This window comes from Echiichthys vipera (assembly GCF_963691815.1).
Source record: "Echiichthys vipera genome assembly, chromosome: 23".
In the NCBI taxonomy this organism is placed as follows: domain Eukaryota; kingdom Metazoa; phylum Chordata; class Actinopteri; order Perciformes; family Trachinidae; genus Echiichthys; species Echiichthys vipera.
The window spans coordinates 294,507-317,201 of record NC_139848.1 but is presented as its reverse complement, the minus strand read 5'-3'; the positions used below and the strand labels follow the sequence as shown (position 1 = coordinate 317,201).

At 43.7% G+C, this 22,695-nt stretch overlaps 3 protein-coding genes across 3 annotated transcripts; all 3 read left to right on the top strand.

The window, feature by feature from the left end:
• The first annotated feature begins 699 nt into the window (after nucleotides 1–699).
• On the top strand, nucleotides 700–2,148 carry LOC310964653 (mid1-interacting protein 1-B-like). Its single transcript, XM_083937861.1, has 2 exons — nucleotides 700–824; nucleotides 1,415–2,148. The coding sequence occupies exon 2, from the start codon at nucleotides 1,596–1,598 to the stop codon at nucleotides 2,037–2,039; it is 444 nt and encodes a 147-aa protein (XP_083793987.1). The 5' UTR covers nucleotides 700–824; nucleotides 1,415–1,595; the 3' UTR covers nucleotides 2,040–2,148.
• A 646-nt stretch (nucleotides 2,149–2,794) lies between these two features.
• LOC310964697 (uncharacterized protein) lies at nucleotides 2,795–4,741 on the top strand (the record flags this gene model as incomplete). The annotated part of the gene is made up of 4 exons (XM_083937952.1): nucleotides 2,795–3,082; nucleotides 4,075–4,302; nucleotides 4,430–4,525; nucleotides 4,640–4,741. 4 exons carry the CDS (start codon nucleotides 2,795–2,797, stop codon nucleotides 4,739–4,741), a joined length of 714 nt encoding a protein of 237 aa, XP_083794078.1.
• Nucleotides 4,742–6,048: 1,307 nt separating this feature from the next.
• sft2d2b (SFT2 domain containing 2b) lies at nucleotides 6,049–17,033 on the top strand. The gene is made up of 8 exons (XM_083937731.1): nucleotides 6,049–6,208; nucleotides 7,620–7,709; nucleotides 8,573–8,658; nucleotides 8,745–8,826; nucleotides 9,259–9,294; nucleotides 9,805–9,863; nucleotides 9,990–10,019; nucleotides 16,343–17,033. Exons 1-8 carry the CDS (start codon nucleotides 6,140–6,142, stop codon nucleotides 16,377–16,379), a joined length of 489 nt encoding a protein of 162 aa, XP_083793857.1. The 5' UTR covers nucleotides 6,049–6,139; the 3' UTR covers nucleotides 16,380–17,033.
• The last annotated feature ends 5,662 nt before the right edge of the window (nucleotides 17,034–22,695 follow it).

Here is a 22,695-nt window from a genome sequence, read left to right as displayed (position 1 = left end):
AAAACAGGATATTTTAACAAAGTACATAAGTTAAAAAATATATAAAATAAATCTGTAAATGTAGCTGTAGTTTCTGTTTACCATCATTTCTCCCTAAATGAATAAAAATAAAAGAATGAATAAATAAAACAGGATGTTTAATGATAATAAATGAAATAAGGAGATAAACATAATTCATAAATTAAGCTGTAGTTTTGTTATAAATCCCCCATAAATGAATAAAAACTGGATATTTTAACAAAGTACATAAGTTAAAAAATATATAAAATAAATCTGTAAATGCAGCTGTAGTTTCTGTTTACCATCGTTTCTCCCTAAATAAATAAAAATAAAAGAATGAATAAATAAAACAGATGTTTAATGATAATAAATTAAATAAATATATAAACATAATTCATAAATTAAGCTGTAGTTTTGTTATAATTCCTCCATAAATGAATAAACACAGGATATTTTAACAAAGTACATAAATGAAAAAATATCTAAAATAAATCTGTAAATGTAGCTGTAGTTTCTGTTTACCCTCGTTTCTCCCTAAATAAATAAAAATAAAAATAAAAGAATAAATAATAATAAAAAAAACATTAAACTGACGCAATGGAGCTTTTTCCAACGGTCGACGTGACGTCAGTCCCCTTACCGTCCTCTGATTGGCTGAGAGCGGAGGTTCGGTCTTCCGTTAATCCGCGCCCCGCCCCCCGCTGCTGTTCCCGCTGCTGTGAGAGCTGAGACCGAGCGCACCGGAGCTTTCCCCGGGGAGGAGGAACCGGGGCTAACGGGCGGAGAACACCGACACCAACCGGGGGGACAGCGGCCGACACACGGTGAGTTCACCGGGCACCTGCACCGCCGCCGCCTCACGGTGAACGGGACCAACCCGCGGAGATAACGGGACCGGAGGGAGGGGTTAACGGCAGAAGAGCTAACGCTAGCTTCTGTTAGTGACGTCACCGGAACAGCGTCAGCGCTCCTTTCAAACTAAAACACTTATTAATATTATATTTATTAACTTTTCTTTATTATTTATATAGAAATATTAATAATAATAGTAGTGTTGATGTTAAGTTATTTATTTATTCTTTATTTCAAGGGAAAGTCAAAAATAGAGGAATTAATAAAAATAGTTTTTACATTTTTAAATAAAAATTACAAATAAATGAAAACTTTAATAAATAAATAAAATATGAAAGCAACAATAAAAATGTGAGTTTTTACCTTTCAGATAATAAATACTTGAATTAAAAAAAAATACAATTGAAATAAAAGATTTAAAATATAAAACATTTTAAAAAAGGAAATATATTAAATAATAATAAAAATGCATTTCCAAAAACTAGCTTGGAAAGTTATTAAAATAAATAAATAAATCTGAATCAAAGACTTTAACCTCTCTTCTTCTGTGGTCGTGTCCCAGGCTGTTTCCTGTTTCCTGTGAGCCGTGGTGAAACGGTGGGTCTGCGGCCTCAGAGGGGACGTCTGCATGCCCTGGTGAGTCCCTGAGGGGGGGAGGGGGGCACGTGTTAAGACCTGGTCTGGTCCTGTCCTGGTCCTGATCTGGTCCTGGTCCTGTTAGCGCGCTCATTTTGACCCGCACCATGATGCACCTCACCGACTCCTCCGACCAGAAGAACTCGCTCTTCACCGCCATGAGCCGCTTCATCGGCGCTGTCACCAACATGGACCAGACGGTGCTGGTGCCCAGCCTGCTGCGGGACGTCCCGCTGGACCACGACCACGGCCGCGGGGGGGCGGAGGGCGCCGCTGCTGCAGACATGTACAGCTCCTACGTGCTGCTCAAGTCCATCCGCACCCACATGGAGAGTGGCGTGCGGCGGGCGGAGACAGTCGACGTAACAGAGACGCAGGACGGCGTAACGGAGGTGCAGGACGGCGTGACAGAGACGCAGGACGGTGCCGGGGACCTGCAGAAAGAGTTTGACTTCCACCTGAGGGGACTCCACTCAGTCCTGAACAAACTGACGCAGGACGCCGACACGCTGACGAGACGCTACAAGGACGAGGTCGGCCGCAGGAGCTGAGCACCGCAGACAGCTACTCATGTTATTAATATATAATTATATCAAAACTATTATTATTGTTATTATTATAATATTTCTTTCAGTGAAATAAAGTTTTCTTTGAGTTAAATACGTCACGGTGCGTTTTTTTAATGTGTTTTTGTGTTTTTTTTCATCTTTGGTCGTTTATTAAACAGGTTTTTGGGCGTTTTACACCATAAAAATGTGCAGGAGCCTCAAAAATTCCATAAAGAACTGCAGTGACACAGTCAGTTTTGCTGTTTCGTTGATACATAACCGTTAAATAACGTCAGTAAAGGTGTGACAGGGCTCCTGCTCCGTCCCCTGACACAGATTCTCTAATCTGGCTGTAATCTGCCTCCGTCACCTGAGCTCAGTAACGGGATTAACAGCGCCGGGACGAGAGCGACAGAAACACGAAGAAGAAACAAGAACTGAAACTGAAACAAAGGAGGAAAGAGTCCGAGGATCCGTGGACGAACGGCAGGAGTTACTTTAATCTGCGGAGAGATCGACAGATAATCTGTCCGATGCTAACGCTGCTAACTCAGCTTCAGATTAGCGCTGCGCTCCCGTCTCTGTTTGACCTGTGACTCTATGAAATTCATTGAGTCTGATTTTAATCTTGTTAGCTTAGCTTAGCTCCAACATGGCTGCAGCTTCATCCAGCTAGTTACTCTAAACTTACATCATAATCTTTGTTATTTAAGCATTAGCAGCTAGCTGTTAGCTACGCAAACAGAGATATTCTCACAATGGATCCAGACAAAGAAGAAAACGACGTGTTTTTGGACGACGAAGAGCCGAGCGCTCTGGGAGCCGAGGAGGAGGAGGAAGAGGAGGACGACGAAGATGAGGATGAGGAAGATGCCGTCATCTTCAACGCCTGGATGCAGCGGTGCAGAGGAGAGGAGCGGCAGAACCGAACAGGAGAGGAGGGGGAGGAGGAAGAGGAGGCAGAGGGAGGACGACCTCAGAGCAGGCGCAGCGTGGAGCCAGCGGTGCGGGCGAGGGTCGACCGCCGGGCGTCGCTGCCGTGTCCGGTAAGAGACGAGCCCTCGTTCTTTGTTCTTCCAACGTTTGTTTAATGATTTTAATAATCTCACAGTCTCACTCTTTAATGACTGAGCGTGTGTGTGCACCTTAACGTAGGCAGCAAGGTGCGGACGAGCCCCCAATCTTTATTTTTAGGCCTCAAAACATTTTAGTCAGGGTCAGAATGAATGTTAGCAGTCGTGTGCTGCGCCTCCTGACCTTAATACACGTGAAACACAACACTTTGCTTTCTGTAGCTGAACGAACAGTGGATCAGGACAAAGGACGAGCCCCCAGTTTGTCCCCAACATTGTCTTTACTGATTTGAACTATTTTTACACATTTAAAGTCTTACACTTTAAGTTTTGAATATGTAGAATGAGCAGAACAGCGTCATCTAGAGTCTCAAGATCAGAGTCGCAACAACCAAAAATAAGTCCAGCAGTGGGGTTGCCAGGTTTGCTGGGTGTGTCAGAGATCAGCCGGCTCCATGTCAGCGATGAATCAAACAGCCACTAATTTGGACTCACCACTGAATCTGACAACAGTGTTTAACGTTAGCCAGACAACAACAGACAACCCTGGCAACGCCCAGTGCTATTGGCTGCTACCATGGAAACGGACCGGGTCAGTAACTCATTGTTAAACCCGTCAAAAAATTAAATATTCAGACTAAATATATTTTTATGATGGAAAAGCAAAACTTTAATCCTGGTTATTTACATTCCAAAAAAGCTCTGAATAAAGATTCAACATTCAACCTTTATTGAAAGCTTCCTGAGACCTTCACGTAGGCAGCAAGGTCCGGACGAGCCCCCAATTCATGTTACACCCCAGAGCCGAGACTCGGGTCCTGCTTGGCAGTCGACACAGTTTACAAGTCAGGAACCGGACGCTGTCAGCACAGAGTCCGTCCGTCGCTGCTCTGGACCTTTTGACTGTCAAACACCACAGAAAGATGCTAAATGACCTAAACTTGTTTCCTGTTGCTGGTTGCCAGGCGACCCTGTCGGAGATGCAACTGTCCCGTCTCCACTCGTCCACCAAGGTCCCCGTGACGGCGAGGGTCCTGCTGCACCGCTCCTCCTCCCGCCGCCTCCTGCCACCGCCACAAGAAGTCGCTGCTCCCGTCGCCCCGGAGCGAAGACCCTCCCTCATCAGCCCCATCCCAGAGGCCGTGACGCCGGAGAGGAGGGGCCTGTTCAGGAGACGCAACGTCATGTCTCTGGTGAGTGTGTGTGTGTGTGTGTGTGTGTGTGTGTGTCTGTGTGTGTGAGTACAGATGAGTGTGTGCTGATGGACGCCGTGGCGCTCATTAAACTAACGTCTTGTGTGTGTGTGTGTGTGTGTTGCAGAGCGATGCCGACAGCATGTGTCTCATCTGTCACCACGACCTGAGCCAAGGAGCCGGGACCAGAGAGCTGCCGTGCACACACACCTTCCACAGAGAGGTAAGACGTGTGTGCGTGTGTGTGTGTGTGTGTGTCTTTGTCTGTGAGTGTGTGTGTGTGTGTGTGTGTGTGTGTGTGTAATGTGTGTGTGTTCTGAGCTGTGTTGTGTTTCAGTGCATCGAGGAGCGTCTGTGGAGGAAACAGTCCTGTCCCACCTGTCACATCCAGGTGCCGTCGCCCGTCCACTGGAGCTGCAGCCGCCTCAAAGTTCCCTGAACACACGGGGCTACATGCTAACAACAGGCTAACTACAGGCCAACAACATGCTAACAACAGGCCAACAACAAGATAACAACATGCTAACAACATGCTAACAACAGGCCAACAACATGCTAACAACAGGCCAACAACATGCTAACAACAGGCCAACAACATGCTAACAACAAGATAACAACAGGCCAACAACATGCTAACAACAGGCCAACAACATGCTAACAACAGGCCAACAACAAGATAACAACACGCAGCTAACATCAGGCTAATCAAAATCTAACATCAGGGTAATCAAAAGCTAACATTAGGCTAAAGCTAACATCAGTGATGTCACTTATTTATTTGTGTCGTAGCAACAGTAACCACGTGTGTGTTTGTGTCCCTTTAAATAAAGTTTGATTGTTTTAAAATGAAATAAAATTATAAATAAAGAACTTTAATAAACTGAAGGAGGATTTTTCATTTCTCTGAGACGAAGCGTTAAAAAATATATGACTCATAAATATTCTGTTAAATTTACCAAAGATAATATTAATAACATTTCATATTTTTAAGCATTTAGGGGAATAATAAGTTTGTGTTTATGGATTTAGGAAAAATATTTAAATATAAATCTTCCAAATGATATTTTTAAATGCTTCTTTATTTACTTCACTTTGTACTTTACTTCATATTTACATTTACATTGTGTTTATTATTTTTTATGAATTTGTGCTTAAAGAAAATAATGAATAAATACAATTTTAAATCATTAAATACATTTAAATTAACTTTAACTTTGAAGCATTAATGAAAACATCAATAAATGAAACAGATAAATAGGAGAATGAATACAAATGTAAATAATATAAAGAGGCAAAATAAAAGAGAAATATTAATGTCATTACTTTGTGCATTTATCAATAATATAAATATACATTTAAAATGAATAATTAAGACATTTAAGCATTCATGAATAAATTAAATAAATAGGAGAATTAATAAAAATATAAAAATCCCATATGTCACATTTGATCAGTTAAATAAAGTAAAGATGTGTTTTTAAAATAATATTTGTCCCTTTTAACGGAATATCTATGACGTCATGTATTGTTGTTGTTGAAACAATGACGTAGTGAATGACGTAGGAAGTCCCTCCCTGCTGTTGAAGTGGAGGCAACAGCGCAACAGCGCCCCCCTCCGCCCCGCTGCGCTCACACAGCGGCCAGCGGCGGTACTGCAGCCGGAAGCGCTGCACCTGTTGCCCGTTAGTGGAGAGACGCAGCTTCACCTGCAGCTGAAAAAGGTGAAAACACCTGGAAGTGAAACACCTGAAAAAGGCGAAAACACCTGACGGTGAAAACACCTGCGGAGCCGCCGGGGACGCGCCGCTGCGGCCTCACGGAGGAGGAGACGCCGCTCATGGACAAACTGAAGAAGGTCCTGAGCGGACAGGAGGACGGAGGCGGCGACGGGAGCGGGATCCTGGAGGTAACGGCGGCGGCTAGCCTCTTAGCATGCTAGCATATTAACCCGTTAGTTAGCATGCTAGTATACTAACCCGTTAGTTAGCAGGCTAGCATATTAACCGTTAGCAGGTTAGCATCATAGCATATTAACCGTTAGCAGGTTAGCATCATAGCATATTAACCCGTTAGCAGGTTAGCCCGTTAGCATATTAGCATGTTAGCTGAGCAGCTAGCAGAACTCCTCACTAACGCAGTTGAATGTGTGTAAATAACTTCGTGTTTTTCCTTAAACAGTGAGTTTCTGTGGAGCACTGAAGCCAAAAGATGTTAATTATTAAGAAACAATATTTAATATAAATGTTTATTTCTGTTTGAATTTGCTTCTGGATGATTTTTCATTAATTACGTTTATTTATTTTAATATTTATTTTTATATATAAAGTCGTCAGAAATTGACATTAACTGATCAAATGTGACAAATCTAAATTTCTTCTTTAATTTTCTTCTTAACTCTAATTATTACTGTTATTTATTTATTTTAATACTTTTTAAATACATATTTATTTATTTATCTTAAGCCATTCAGAAATATTACATTAAATTTACATTAATTAAAGGATTGAATGTGACATAAATTCATATTTCTGTTTTAGTTTGCTTCTAAAATACTTTTTATTCATATATATTATATATCTGCATCTATACAATGTATTTGATTATGTAAAATAATAATTTTAAAGTCTGTCAGTAACATTTAAATGACCATAATAATTTTAACTTTTAAATTTTATTATTTAACTTAATTATAAAGTGTCAGTATTTAACATTTGAATGACTTTATAATAGTTCTCCTTATTATTTATATATTTTATTATTAAAATAATATTTATAAAGTGTCAGTATTTAACATTTGAATGACTTTATAATAGTTCTCCTTATTATTTATATATTTTATTATTAAAATAATCATTTTAAAGTGTCAGTATTTAACATTTAAATGACTTTATAATAGTTCTCCTTATTATTTATATATTTTATTATTAAAATAATATTTATAAAGTGTCAGTATTTAACATTTAAATGACTTTATAATAGTTCTCCTTATTATTTATATATTTAATTATTAAAATAATAACTTTAAAGTGTCAGTATTTAACATTTGAATGACTTTATAATAGTTCTCCTTATTATTTATATATTTTATTATTAAAATAATAACTTTAAAGTGTCAGTATTTAACATTTAAATGACTTTAAAGACACGTCTTCTTATATTATTTGATCATATTTTAAATATGAGTATTTCTGGATCTGTCAATGTTTGCTTCAGCCTGAAGAAGTCTGAACAAACTTTATTATTCTATAATTTTATTATAATTTATTCAGAAAGGGTCTTTTATTTTGTTAACCGTGCTGATGATGTCACCGCTGCAGAGAGCCAATCAGGCGTCGACGCTGGCCTGGGGCTCCAGGATGAAAGGCTTCGTCATCTGCTTCGTCCTGGGCGTGCTCTGCTCCATCCTGGTCAGTCTCCACGGCAACAGGAGGGGACACGGGATTGGACGACGCAGATATTCTGACACTCTTTACAAAATAAAGTTACACGAGAAAGTTTCAAAATAAAGTTACAGAATATGTAACTTTATTTTGAAACTTTATTTTGAACTTTCTTTCTTTGTGTGTGTGTGTGTGTGTGTGTGTGTGTGTGTGTGTGTGTGTGTGTGTGTGTGTGTGTGTGTGTGTGTGTGTGTGTGTGTGTGTGTGTGTGTGTGTGTGTGTGTGTGTGTGTGTGTGTGTGTGTGTGTGTGTGTGTGTGTGTGTGTGTGTGTGTGTGTGTGTGTGTGTGTGTGTCTCTGTGTGTCTCTCTCTGTGTGTGTGTCTCTCTCTGTGTGTGTGTGTCTCTCTCTGTGTGTGTGTGTCTCTCTGTGTGTCTCTCTGTGTGTGTGTGTGTGTGTGTGTGTGTGTGTGTGTGTGTGTGTGTGTGTGTGTGTGTGTGTGTGTGTGTGTGTGTGTGTGTGTGTGTGTGTGTGTGTGTGTGTGTGTGTGTGTGTGTGTGTGTGTGTGTGTGTGTGTGTCTCTCTGTGTGTGTGTGTGTGTGTGTGTCTCTGTGTGTCTCTCTCTGTGTGTGTGTCTCTCTCTGTGTGTGTGTGTCTCTCTCTGTGTGTGTGTGTCTCTCTGTGTGTCTCTCTCTGTGTGTGTGTGTGTGTGTGTGTGTGTGTGTGTGTGTGTGTGTGTGTGTGTGTGTGTGTGTGTGTGTGTGTGTGTGTGTGTGTGTGTGTGTGTGTGTGTGTGTGTGTGTGTGTGTGTGTGTGTGTGTGTGTGTGTGTGTGTGTGTGTGTGTGTGTGTGTGTGTGTGTGTGTGTGTGTGTGTGTGTGTGTGTGTGTAGGGCAGCTGTATGTTGTGGGTCCCTGGCGTGGGTCTTGCTGTGTTCGCTGTCCTCTACAGCGTGGGAAACCTCTGCGCTCTGGCCAGGTACAGCTGCTGTTGACTACATTACCCATCATCCCTCAGGGTTGACAGACAGGAAACAGGAAGTGACCCGTGTGTTGTTGTTGCAGCACCATGTTCCTGATTGGTCCGTGTCGACAGCTGGTGACCATGTGTGCTAAAGAGAGAGCGCTGGCCACCGTCCTCATGCTGGTGAACTCACACACAGATAAACACATATATATATATTTAAACATATATATATATATATATGTTTAAATATATATAAAACTTTATTAATATATATGTAAAAATTATATGAATATATACATAAATATATATTTTATAAATACATTAAAAATATATAGTAATAGATATGTAGAAAAATATATGAATATATATATTTTAAAAAATCTAAATATGTTTTCGACATGAAAACCAAACTATAGTAATTATTAAATGAGCTAAAATCTATTTTAAAAATCTATAAATTCATTAAAAACCTAAATAAATGAATCAAAACATTGGGACTTGTTTTAAAATAGCTTTAAATGTTAAAAATAAATAAATAAAGGCTGTTTAATAAATCTTCATGAAACTTCATGTTCTGTGTGAAATCTGAATCATAAACTCGTGTGTGTGCAGGTTTTTCTGGCGTTGACCCTTTGTTCTGCTTTCTGGGTGAGAAACAGGAATATTAACATGAATATTAACATGAATATTAATGTTTATATTGTTGTTTCTGGATGTTAAATGAATAATCTTGTTGTTTATTGATGATAAATGAATAATAATCTTGTATATTGTTGTTTATTGATGGTAAATGAATAATATTGTTGTTTATTGATGATAAATGAATCATTATGTTGTTTATTGATGATAAATGAATCATTATGTTGTTTATTGATGATAAATGAATAATAATCTTGTATATTATTGTTGTTTATGGATGTTAAATTAATAATATTGTTGTATATTGTTGTATATTGATGGTAAATGAATAATATTGTTGTTTCTTGATGTTAAATGAATAATAATGTTGTTTATTGATGTTAAATGAATAATAATGTTGTATATTGTTGTACATTGATGTTAAATGAATAATATTGTTGTATATTGATGATAAATGAATAATCTTGTTGTATATTGTTGATGTACATGACTGTGACCTTTAGCGGTTTGTGTCGTCAGTGGAAGAACAACGGCCTGGCTCTGCTCTTCTGTCTGCTGCAGTTCGTCTCCTTCACCTGGTAAAAACAAATAGTTCCTCTTTACCATCACAAACATATTTATATATTTATGTATTTATGTTTATGATCATAAACATATATTAACATATATTTATATTGATATTTACATGGTGGTGTTCTCCACAGGTACGGACTTTCATACATCCCCTTCGCCAGGTAACAACCACGTTTACTCCACAACACAAAAAACACCTGTGTTCTATTATTTATCATTATTTCTGTTTAACTTTGCTTTGTTTTACTCTTCACACCTGTTCATACTTTACTGTATTTACACTCATGTTTCTTCTTTTTCATATTTGTTATATTTAATCCCCTTATTTGCTATACGACACTGTCACTTTATACCACCACTGCATCACTTTATTTATTTATTAATGCTTTACTGTAACTATCTGCTGATACACTTACTGTGCTTTAGGACATGCTGCTGCACTCCACTGTGCCACACTGTCACTTAGTTCTGTAGGACGTGCTGCTGCACTCCACTGTGCCACACTGTCACTTAGTTCTGTAGGACATGCTGCTACACTCCACTGTGCCACACTGTCACTTAGTTCTGTAGGACATGCTGCTACACTCCACTGTGCCACACTGTCACTTAGTTCTGTAGGACATGCTGCTACACTCCACTGTGCCACTGTCACTTAGTTCTGTAGGACATGCTGCTACACTCCACTGTGCCACACTGTCACTTAGTTCTGTAGGACATGCTGCTACACTCCACTGTGCCACACTGTCACTTAGTTCTGTAGGACATGCTGCTACACTCCACTGTGCCACACTGTCACTTAGTTCTGTAGGACATGCTGCTACACTCCACTGTGCCACACTGTCACTTAGTTCTGTAGGACATGCTGCTACACTCCACTGTGCCATACTGTCACTTAGTTCTGTAGGACATGCTGCTGCACTCCACTGTGCCACACTGTTACTTAGTTCTGTAGGACATGCTGCTGCACTCCACTGTGCCACACTGTCACTTAGTACTGTAGGACATGCTGCTGCACTCCACTGTGCCACACTGTTACTTAGTTCTGTAGGACATGCTGCTGCACTCCACTGTGCCACACTGTCACTTAGTTCTGTAGGACATGCTGCTACACTCCACTGTGCCACACTGTCACTTAGTTCTGTAGGACATGCTGCTACACTCCACTGTGCCATACTGTCACTTAGTTCTGTAGGACATGCTGCTGCACTCCACTGTGCCACACTGTTACTTAGTTCTGTAGGACATGCTGCTGCACTCCACTGTGCCACACTGTCACTTAGTTCTGTAGGACATGCTGCTACACTCCACTGTGCCACACTGTCACTTAGTTCTGTAGGACATGCTGCTGCACTCCACTGTGCCACTGTCACTTAGTTCTGTAGGACATGCTGCTGCACTCCACTGTGCCACACTGTCACTTAGTTCTGTAGGACATGTTGCTGCACTCCACTTTGCCACACTGTCACTTAGTTCTGTAGGACATGCTGCTGCACTCCACTGTGCCACTGTCACTTAGTTCTGTAGGACATGCTGCTGCACTCCACTGTGCCACACTGTCACTTAGTTCTGTAGGACATGCTGCTGCACTCCACTGTGCCATACTGTCACTTAGTTCTGTAGGACATGCTGCTGCACTCCACTGTGCCACACTGTCACTTAGTTCTGTAGGACATGCTGCTACACTCCACTGTGCCACACTGTCACTTAGTTCTGTAGGACATGCTGCTGCACTCCACTGTGCCACACTGTCACTTAGTTCTGTAGGACATGCTGCTACACTCCACTGTGCCACACTGTCACTTAGTTCTGTAGGACATGCTGCTACACTCCACTGTGCCACACTGTCACTTAGTTCTGTAGGACATGCTGCTACACTCCACTGTGCCACACTGTCACTTAGTTCTGTAGGACATGCTGCTGCACTCCACTGTGCCATACTGTCACTTAGTTCTGTAGGACATGCTGCTACACTCCACTGTGCCATACTGTCACTTAGTTCTGTAGGACATGCTGCTACACTCCACTGTGCCACACTGTCACTTAGTTCTGTAGGACATGCTGCTACACTCCACTGTGCCACACTGTCACTTAGTTCTGTAGGACATGCTGCTACACTCCACTGTGCCACACTGTCACTTAGTTCTGTAGGACATGCTGCTGCACTCCACTGTGCCACACTGTTACTTAGTTCTGTAGGACATGCTGCTGCACTCCACTGTGCCATACTGTCACTTAGTTCTGTAGGACATGCTGCTGCACTCCACTGTGCCACACTGTCACTTAGTTCTGTAGGACATGCTGCTACACTCCACTGTGCCACACTGTCACTTAGTTCTGTAGGACATGCTGCTGCACTCCACTGTGCCACACTGTCACTTAGTTCTGTAGGACATGCTGCTACACTCCACTGTGCCACACTGTCACTTAGTTCTGTAGGACATGCTGCTACACTCCACTGTGCCATACTGTCACTTAGTTCTGTAGGACATGCTGCTGCACTCCACTGTGCCACACTGTCACTTAGTTCTGTAGGACATGCTGCTACACTCCACTGTGCCATACTGTCACTTAGTTCTGTAGGACATGCTGCTACACTCCACTGTGCCATACTGTCACTTAGTTCTGTAGGACATGCTGCTGCACTCCACTGTGCCACACTGTCACTTAGTTCTGTAGGACATGCTGCTACATTCCACTTTGCCACACTGTCACTTAGTTCTGTAGGACATGCTGCTGCACTCCACTGTGCCACACTGTCACTTAGTTCTGTAGGACACGCTGCTGCACTCCACTTTGCCACACTGTCACTTAGTTCTGTAGGACATGCTGCTGCACTCCACTGTGCCACACTGTCACTTAGTTCTGTAGGACATGCTGCTACACTCCACTGTGCCACACTGTCACTTAGTTCTGTAGGACATGCTGCTGCACTCCACTGTGCCACACTGTCACTTAGTTCTGTAGGACATGCTGCTACACTCCACTGTGCCACACTGTCACTTAGTTCTGTAGGACATGCTGCTGCACTCCACTGTGCCACACTGTCACTTAGTTCTGTAGGACATGCTGCTGCACTCCACTGTGCCATACTGTCACTTAGTTCTGTAGGACATGCTGCTGCACTCCACTGTGCCACACTGTCACTTAGTTCTGTAGGACATGCTGCTACACTCCACTGTTCCACACTGTCACTTAGTTCTGTAGGACATGCTGCTGCACTCCACTGTGCCACACTGTCACTTAGTTCTGTAGGACATGCTGCTGCACTCCACTGTGCCACACTGTCACTTAGTTCTGTAGGACATGCTGCTGCACTCCACTGTGCCATACTGTCACTTAGTCCTGTAGGACATGCTGCTGCACTCCACTGTGCCATACTGTCACTTAGTTCTGTAGGACATGCTGCTGCACTCCACTGTGCCACACTGTCACTTAGTTCTGTAGGACATGCTGCTACACTCCACTGTGCCACACTGTCACTTAGTTCTGTAGGACATGCTGCTGCACTCCACTGTGCCACACTGTCACTTAGTTCTGTAGGACATGCTGCTACACTCCACTGTGCCACACTGTCACTTAGTTCTGTAGGACATACTGCTGCACTCCACTGTGCCACACTGTCACTTAGTTCTGTAGGACATGCTGCTGCACTCCACTGTGCCACACTGTCACTTAGTTCTGTAGGACATGCTGCTACACTCCACTGTGCCACACTGTCACTTAGTTCTGTAGGACATGCTGCTGCACTCCACTGTGCCACACTGTCACTTAGTTCTGTAGGACATGCTGCTGCACTCCACTGTTCCATACTGTCACTTAGTTCTGTAGGACATGCTGCTGCACTCCACTGTGCCACACTGTCACTTAGTTCTGTAGGACATGCTGCTGCACTCCACTGTGCCATACTGTCACTTAGTTCTGTAGGACATGCTGCTGCACTCCACTGTGCCATACTGTCACTTAGTACTGTAGGACATGCTGCTGCACTCCACTGTTCCATACTGTCACTTAGTTCTGTAGGACATGCTGCTGCACTCCACTGTGCCACACTGTCACTTAGTTCTGTAGGACATGCTGCTGCACTCCACTGTGCCATACTGTCACTTAGTTCTGTAGGACATGCTGCTGCACTCCACTGTGCCACACTGTCACTTAGTTCTGTAGGACATGCTGCTGCACTCCACTGTGCCATACTGTCACTTAGTACTGTAGGACATGCTGCTACACTCCACTGTGCCACACTGTCACTTAGTTCTGTAGGACATGCTGCTACACTCCACTGTGCCATACTGTCCCTTAGTTCTGTAGGACATGCTGCTACACTCCACTGTGCCACACTGTCACTTAGTTCTGTGGGACATGCTGCTACACTCCACTGTGCCACACTGTCACTTAGTTCTGTGGGACATGCTGCTGCACTCCACTGTCCCACACTGTCACTTAGTTCTGTAGGACATGCTGCTGCACTCCACTGTGCCACACTGTCACTTAGTTCTGTAGGACATGCTGCTGCACTCCACTGTGTCACACTGTCACTTAGTACTGTAGGACATGCTGCTGCACTCCACTGTGCCACACTGTCACTTAGTTCTGTAGGACATGCTGCTGCACTCCACTGTGCCACACTGTCACTTAGCTCTGTAGGACATGCTGCTGCACTCCACTGTGCCATACTGTCACTTAGTTCTGTAGGACATGCTGCTGCACTCCACTGTGCCACACTGTCACTTAGTTCTGTAGGACATGCTGCTACACTCCACTGTGCCACACTGTCACTTAGTTCTGTAGGACATGCTGCTGCACTCCACTGTGCCACACTGTCACTTAGTTCTGTAGGACATGCTGCTGCACTCCACTGTGTCACACTGTCACTTAGTTCTGTAGGACATGCTGCTGCACTCCACTGTGTCACACTGTCACTTAGTTCTGTAGGACATGCTGCTGCACTCCACTGTTCCACACTGTCACTTAGTTCTGTAGGACATGCTGCTGCACTCCACTGTGTCACACTGTCACTTAGTTCTGTAGGACATGCTGCTACACTCCACTGTCCCACACTGTCACTTAGTTCTGTAGGACATGCTGCTGCACTCCACTGTGCCATACTGTCACTTAGTTCTGTAGGAAATGCTGCTACACTCCACTGTGCCACACTGTCACTTAGTTCTGTAGGACATGCTGCTGCACTCCACTGTGCCACACTGTCACTTTAGTTCTGTAGGACATGCTGCTGCACTCCACTGTTCCACACTGTCACTTAGTTCTGTAGGACATGCTGCTGCACTCCACTGTGCCACACTGTCACTTAGTTCTGTAGGACATGCTGCTGCACTCCACTGTGCCATACTGTCACTTAGTTCTGTAGGACATGCTGCTGCACTCCACTGTGTCACACTGTCACTTAGTTCTGTAGGACATGCTGCTACACTCCACTGTGCCACACTGTCACTTAGTTCTGTGGGACATGCTGCTGCACTCCACTGTGCCATACTGTCACTTAGTTCTGTAGGACATGCTGCTACACTCCACTGTGCCACACTGTCACTTAGTTCTGTGGGACATGCTGCTGCACTCCACTGTGCCATACTGTCACTTAGTTCTGTAGGACATGCTGCTACACTCCACTGTGCCACACTGTCACTTAGTTCTGTAGGACATGCTGCTACACTCCACTGTGCCACACTGTCACTTAGTTCTGTAGGACATGCTGCTACACTCCACTGTGCCATACTGTCACTTAGTTCTGTGGGACATGCTGCTGCACTCCACTGTGCCACACTGTCACTTAGTTCTGTAGGACATGCTGCTGCACTCCACTGTGCCATACTGTCACTTAGTTCTGTAGGACATGCTGCTACATGTTTAACATTTTTAACACTTATAACTTATCGCTCCTTCTCACTTCTCTAGTTTGTACTTATTTCATTTCAACCTGCTGCTAAACTGCACGCTGCGTATTGTTGTATATTGTATAAACTTACGCTTAACCACGACGTCTGTTGCACTCTGTCACACTTGGTTCATTGTTTGATTTATCTGATGTTAGCTTTATTTTGATTTGATTTATGTTTATGCTTATTGTTACTCTGATCCTTTTCCGCCTTTGTATCGAAACTGTTGCACAATAATTTCCCTCGGGATAAATAAAGATTCTTGAATCTTGAATCTTGAATCTTGAATTCATTACATTTATATTTTTTATTCTGTTATTGCTATCCGCATATTTAATTTTACATTTGTCATATTAATATTAATATTCTTTATATTTTATTTCATGTTTCATGTATTATTTTATATTATTTAATATTTTATCTCCATATTTAATTGTTTTGTTATATTATTTTACATTATGTTATCTTTTATATGAAATAAATTCATTTATATATATTTTATTAAAATGATAGTTATATACATTTATTCCCCATGTTTATTTAATATTTAGTGATATTGTTTTATCTAATTTTATCTTTTAAACGTGTTTCAGAGACGGCATCCTGAAGTTGTGTTCCATCTGCCTGTGAGCGTCCGTCCAATCAGAGCGCAGACGCTGTGAACGTCCGTCCAATCAGAGCGCAGACGCTGTGAGCGTCCATCCAATCAGAGCGCAGACGCTGTGAGGTCTGTATCCAATCAGCTGCTGAACGAGGCTTTAAACATTTCACCCACGGAACCCTGCAACCACTTGAAAACCACCAGGACTCTGCACGCTAGCTCTTAGCATGTTAGCTGTTAGCATGTGAACAGGTTAGCATGCGAACATGTTAGCTGTTAGCATGTGAACAGGTTAGCATGTGAACATGTTAGCTCTTAGCATGTGAACATGTTAGCATGTGAACATGTTAGCTCTTAGCATGTGAACATGTTAGCATGCAAACATGTTAGCTTTTAGCATTTGAACCTTTTAGCTGTTAGCATGCAAACATGTTAGCTGTAAGCTTGTCAGCTCTTAGCATGTGAATATGTTAATTCAATTCAATTTTATTTATAGTGCCAAATCATAACAAAAGTTAGCATGTGAATAAGTTAGCTGTTAGCATGTGACTGTGTGAACATATTAACGGTTAGCAATTGAACATGTAAGCTGTCAGCATGTTAACATGTGAACATTTTAGCATGTTAGCTGTTAACATGTTAGCTGTTAACATGTTAGCGTGTGAACATATTAACGGTTAGCAATTGAACATATTAGCTGTCAGCATGTTAGCATGTGTACATGTTGGCTGTCAGCATGTGTACATATTAGCTGTCAGCATGTTAGCATGTGTACATGTTGGCTGTCAGCATGTGTACATGTTAGCTGTCAGCATGTGGACATATTAGCTGTCAGCATGTTAGCATGTGTACATGTTGGCTGTCAGCATGTGTACATGTTAGCTGTCAGCATGTGTACATATTAGCTGTCAGCATGTTAGCATGTGTACATGTTAGCTGTCAGCATGTGTACATATTAGCTGTTAGCATGTGTACATGTTGGCTGTCAGCATGTGTACATGTTAGCTGTCAGCATGTTAGCATATGAACATGTTAGCTGTCAGCATGTGTACATGTTAGCTGTCAGCATGTTAGCATATGAACATGTTAGCTGTCAGCATGTGAACATGTTAGCTGTCAGGATGTTAGCATATGAACATGTTAGCTGTCAGCATGTGAACATGTTAGCTGTTAGCATGTAAACATGTTAGCTGTTAGCATGTTCCGTCTCTTCTGTTACCTGTAATAATTTATATATTTTATATTTTTATGCAGCTGCTCGTTTTTGTTCTGGGACCAAAACAATGAATTCTTTAAATTCAACTTTTATTTAATTTATAACGTTAAAAACCTTTAATTCAAGGACGTAAAGTTTCTATTTATTGTTACTGACGTTAAAGAGTTTAAACCCTGAATATGAATAATAATAAAGTTTATGAGAGTTTCAGATTTAATATGAGTAAATAATTAATGTGAGAACACGCTGTAAATCCCCACGCTCCTCAAACGCCTCACACATTTCACTCATCTCTGTTTTTATGCTTTTTAATTTTCCGTCACTTTGTTCAAAGTTATTATTCAATAAAATAATGTTGAAATGTTTCCTTTGATTCTGAGCACTTTCATATTTTAACGTTATTTTATATTAAACTTAGAAAACGTCTCATTCATCTTTTACACATATATTAATATAATTATATAAACATTACTGTTAAATTTAGTGTATTTAAATTAAATTATATTAATATAATTAAATGTACATTAATGTTAAGTTTCCATGGCGACCTGAAGGGTCGTCTTCACCGTGTGTTTACCCGGCGCCCTCGTGGACGCCGCCTTTATGCCCGTTAAGTCAGTAAAGCCGGTAATCTCCACCGCTGATTAACACACACACACACACACAGGGACCAACACACGCACACACAGACACACACAAAGAGACCAACACACACACACACACAGACCAACACACGCACACACAGGGACACACACACACGCGCACACACAGGGACACACACACACACACACACACAGACCAACACACGCACACACAGACACACACACAGGGACCAACACACGCACACACACACACACACACACAGAGACCAACACACGCACACACACAGGGATGCACACACACGCACACACACAGGGACACACACACACACACACACACAGAGACCAACATACACACACACACACAGGTAAACAGACACACACACACACAAAGAGACCAACACACGCGCACACACACGCACACACACAGGGACACACACACAGGGACACACACAGAGACACGCGCACACACAGGGACACACGCACACACACACAGGGACACACACGCACACACACAGGGACACACGCACACACACACAGACCAACACACGCACACACACACACACAGAGACCAACACATGCACACACACACACACAGAGACCAACACACGCACACACAGAGACCAACACACGCACACACACACACACACAGGGAAACAGACACACACGCGCACACACAGGGACACACACGCACACACACACAGAGACAGACACACACACACACACACAGGGACACACACACACACACACACCCGGGGCAGGTGTCGTGTGTCTCCGTGTGTTTCCAGATGTTCAGCTCGTCTCTATTTCACGCCGCTGACATTTCAAGCTGCTGTGACGTGATTGGTCGATTTGTTTCAGATAACGATGTCATCGAGAGGAAGTTTCAGAGCGAAACAACAAGATTCACTTTGAGTTTTTCAGCGTTTACACAAAAACCTGGTTCACAAGGAATCAGAGTCTCTGACGCAGGAATCAGAGTCTCTGACGCAGGAATCAGAGTCTCTGACGCAGGAATCAGAGTCTCTGACGCAGGAATCAGAGTCTCTGACGCAGGAATCAGAGTCTCTGACGCAGGAATCAGAGTCTCAGACGCAGGAATCAGAGTCTCTGACGTAGGAATCAGAGTCTCTGACGTAGGAATCAGAGTCTCTGACGCAGGAATCAGAGTCTCTGACGTAGGAATCAGAGTCTCTGACGCAGGAATCAGAGTCTCAGACGCAGGAATCAGAGTCTCTGACGCAGGAATCAGAGTCTCTGACGCAGGAATCAGAGTCTCTGACGCAGGAATCAGAGTCTCTGACGTAGGAATCAGAGTCTCTGACGTAGGAATCAGAGTCTCTGACGCAGGAATCAGAGTCTCTGACGCAGGAATCAGAGTCTCTGACGTAGGAATCAGAGTCTCTGACGCAGGAATCAGAGTCTCTGACGTAGGAATCAGAGTCTCTGACGTAGGAATCAGAGTCTCTGACGTAGGAATCAGAGTCTCTGACGCAGGAATCAGAGTCTCTGACGTAGGAATCAGAGTCTCTGACGCAGGAATCAGAGTCTCTGACGCAGGAATCAGAGTCTCTGACGCAGGAATCAGAGTCTCTGACGCAGGAATCAGAGTCTCAGACGCAGGAATCAGAGTCTCTGACGTAGGAATCAGAGTCTCTGACGTAGGAATCAGAGTCTCTGACGCAGGAATCAGAGTCTCTGACGTAGGAATCAGAGTCTCTGACGCAGGAATCAGAGTCTCAGACGCAGGAATCAGAGTCTCTGACGCAGGAATCAGAGTCTCAGACGCAGGAATCAGAGTCTCTGACGTAGGAATCAGAGTCTCTGACGTAGGAATCAGAGTCTCTGACGTAGGAATCAGAGTCTCTGACGTAGGAATCAGAGTCACTGACGCAGGAATCAGAGTCTCTGACGCAGGAATCAGAGTCTCTGACGCAGGAATCAGAGTCTCAGACGCAGGAATCAGAGTCTCTGACGTAGGAATCAGAGTCTCTGACGCAGGAATCAGAGTCTCTGACGCAGGAATCAGAGTCTCTGACGCAGGAATCAGAGTCTCAGACGCAGGAATCAGAGTCTCTGACGCAGGAATCAGAGTCTCTGACGCAGGAATCAGAGTCTCTGACGCAGGAATCAGAGTCTCTGACGCAGGAATCAAAGTCTCTGACGCAGGAATCAGAGTCTCTGACGCAGGAATCAGAGTCTCTGACGTAGGAATCAGAGTCTCTGACGCAGGAATCAGAGTCTCTGACGCAGGAATCAGAGTCTCTGACGTAGGAATCAGAGTCTCTGACGTAGGAATCAGAGTCTCTGACGCAGGAATCAGAGTCTCTGACGCAGGAATCAGAGTCTCTGACGTAGGAATCAGAGTCTCTGACGTAGGAATCAGAGTCTCTGACGCAGGAATCAGAGTCTCTGACGCAGGAATCAGAGTCTCTGACGCAGGAATCAGAGTCTCTGACGCAGGAATCAGAGTCTCTGACGCAGGAATCAGAGTCTCTGACGCAGGAATCAGAGTCTCTGACGCAGGAATCAGAGTCTCTGACGCAGGAATCAGAGTCTCTGACGCAGGAATCAGAGTCTCTGACGCAGGAATCAGAGTCTCTGACGCAGGAATCAGAGTCTCTGACGTAGGAATCAGAGTCTCTGACGTAGGAATCAGAGTCTCTGACGCAGGAATCAGAGTCTCTGACGCAGGAATCAGAGTCTCTGACGCAGGAATCAGAGTCTCTGACGCAGGAATCAGAGTCTCTGACGCAGGAATCAGAGTCTCTGACGCAGGAATCAGAGTCTCTGACGCAGGAATCAGAGTCTCTGACGCAGGAATCAGAGTCTCTGACGCAGGAATCAGAGTCTCTGACGCAGGAATCAAAGTCTCTGACGCAGGAATCAGAGTCTCTGACGCAGGAATCAGAGTCTCTGACGTAGGAATCAGAGTCTCTGACGTAGGAATCAGAGTCTCTGACGTAGGAATCAGAGTCTCTGACGCAGGAATCAGAGTCTCTGACGTAGGAATCAGAGTCTCTGACGTAGGAATCAGAGTCTCTGACGTAGGAATCGGAGTCTGACGTAGGAATCGGAGTCTCTGACGCAGGAATCGGAGTCTCTGACGCAGGAATCAGAGTCTCTGACGTAGGAATCAGAGTCTCTGACGCAGGAATCAGAGTCTCTGACGCAGGAATCAGAGTCTCAGACGCAGGAATCAGAGTCTCTGACGCAGGAATCAGAGTCTCTGACGTAGGAATCAGAGTCTCTGACGCAGGAATCAGAGTCTCTGACGCAGGAATCAGAGTCTCTGACGCAGGAATCAGAGTCTCTGACGCAGGAATCAGAGTCTCTGACGTAGGAATCAGAGTCTGACGTAGGAATCGGAGTCTCTGACGCAGGAATCAGAGTCTCTGACGCAGGAATCAGAGTCTCTGACGCAGGAATCAGAGTCTCTGACGTAGGAATCAGAGTCTCTGACGCGGGAATCAGAGTCTCTGACGCGGGAATCAGAGTCTCTGACGCAGGAATCAGAGTCTCTGACGCAGGAATCAGAGTCTCTGACGCAGGAATCAGAGTCTCTGACGCGGGAATCAGAGTCTCTGACGCGGGAATCAGAGTCTCTGACGTAGGAATCAGAGTCTCTGACGCAGGAATCAGAGTCTCTGACGTAGGAATCAGAGTCTCTGACGCAGGAATCAGAGTCTCTGACGCAGGAATCAGAGTCTCTGACGTAGGAATCAGAGTCTCTGACGCAGGAATCAGAGTCTCTGACGTAGGAATCAGAGTCTGACGCAGGAATCAGAGTCTCTGACGCAGGAATCAGAGTCTCTGACGTAGGAATCAGAGTCTCTGACGCAGGAATCAGAGTCTCTGACGTAGGAATCAGAGTCTCTGACGCAGGAATCAGTCTCTGACGTAGGAATCAGAGTCTCTGACGCAGGAATCAGAGTCTCTGACGTAGGAATCAGAGTCTCTGACGCAGGAATCAGAGTCTCTGACGCAGGAATCAGAGTCTCTGACGTAGGAATCAGAGTCTGACGCAGGAATCAGAGTCTCTGACGTAGGAATCAGAGTCTGACGCAGGAATCAGAGTCTCTGACGCAGGAATCAGAGTCTCTGACGTAGGAATCAGAGTCTGACGCAGGAATCAGAGTCTCTGACGTAGGAATCAGAGTCTCTGACGCAGGAATCAGAGTCTCTGACGCAGGAATCAGAGTCTCTGACGCAGGAATCAGAGTCTCTGACGCAGGAATCAGAGTCTCTGACGTAGGAATCAGAGTCTCTGACGCAGGAATCAGAGTCTCTGACGCAGGAATCAGAGTCTCTGACGTAGGAATCAGAGTCTCTGACGCAGGAATCAGAGTCTCTGACGTAGGAATCAGAGTCTCTGACGCAGGAATCAGAGTCTCAGACGCAGGAATCAGAGTCTCTGACGCAGGAATCAGAGTCTCAGACGCAGGAATCAGAGTCTCTGACGTAGGAATCAGAGTCTCTGACGCAGGAATCAGAGTCTCTGACGCAGGAATCAGAGTCTCTGACGCAGGA

Coding starts and splice junctions, on each gene's coding strand:
- LOC310964653 (XM_083937861.1), top strand. CDS start 1,596: ATGATGCACCTCACCGACTCCTCCGACCAGAAGAACTCGCTCTTCACC.
- sft2d2b (XM_083937731.1), top strand. CDS start 6,140: ATGGACAAACTGAAGAAGGTCCTGAGCGGACAGGAGGACGGAGGCGGC. Junction 7,710..8,572: donor GCGTGCTCTGCTCCATCCTG/GTCAGTCTCCAC, acceptor GTGTGTGTGTAG/GGCAGCTGTATGTTGTGGGT. Junction 9,864..9,989: donor CAGTTCGTCTCCTTCACCTG/GTAAAAACAAAT, acceptor TGTTCTCCACAG/GTACGGACTTTCATACATCC.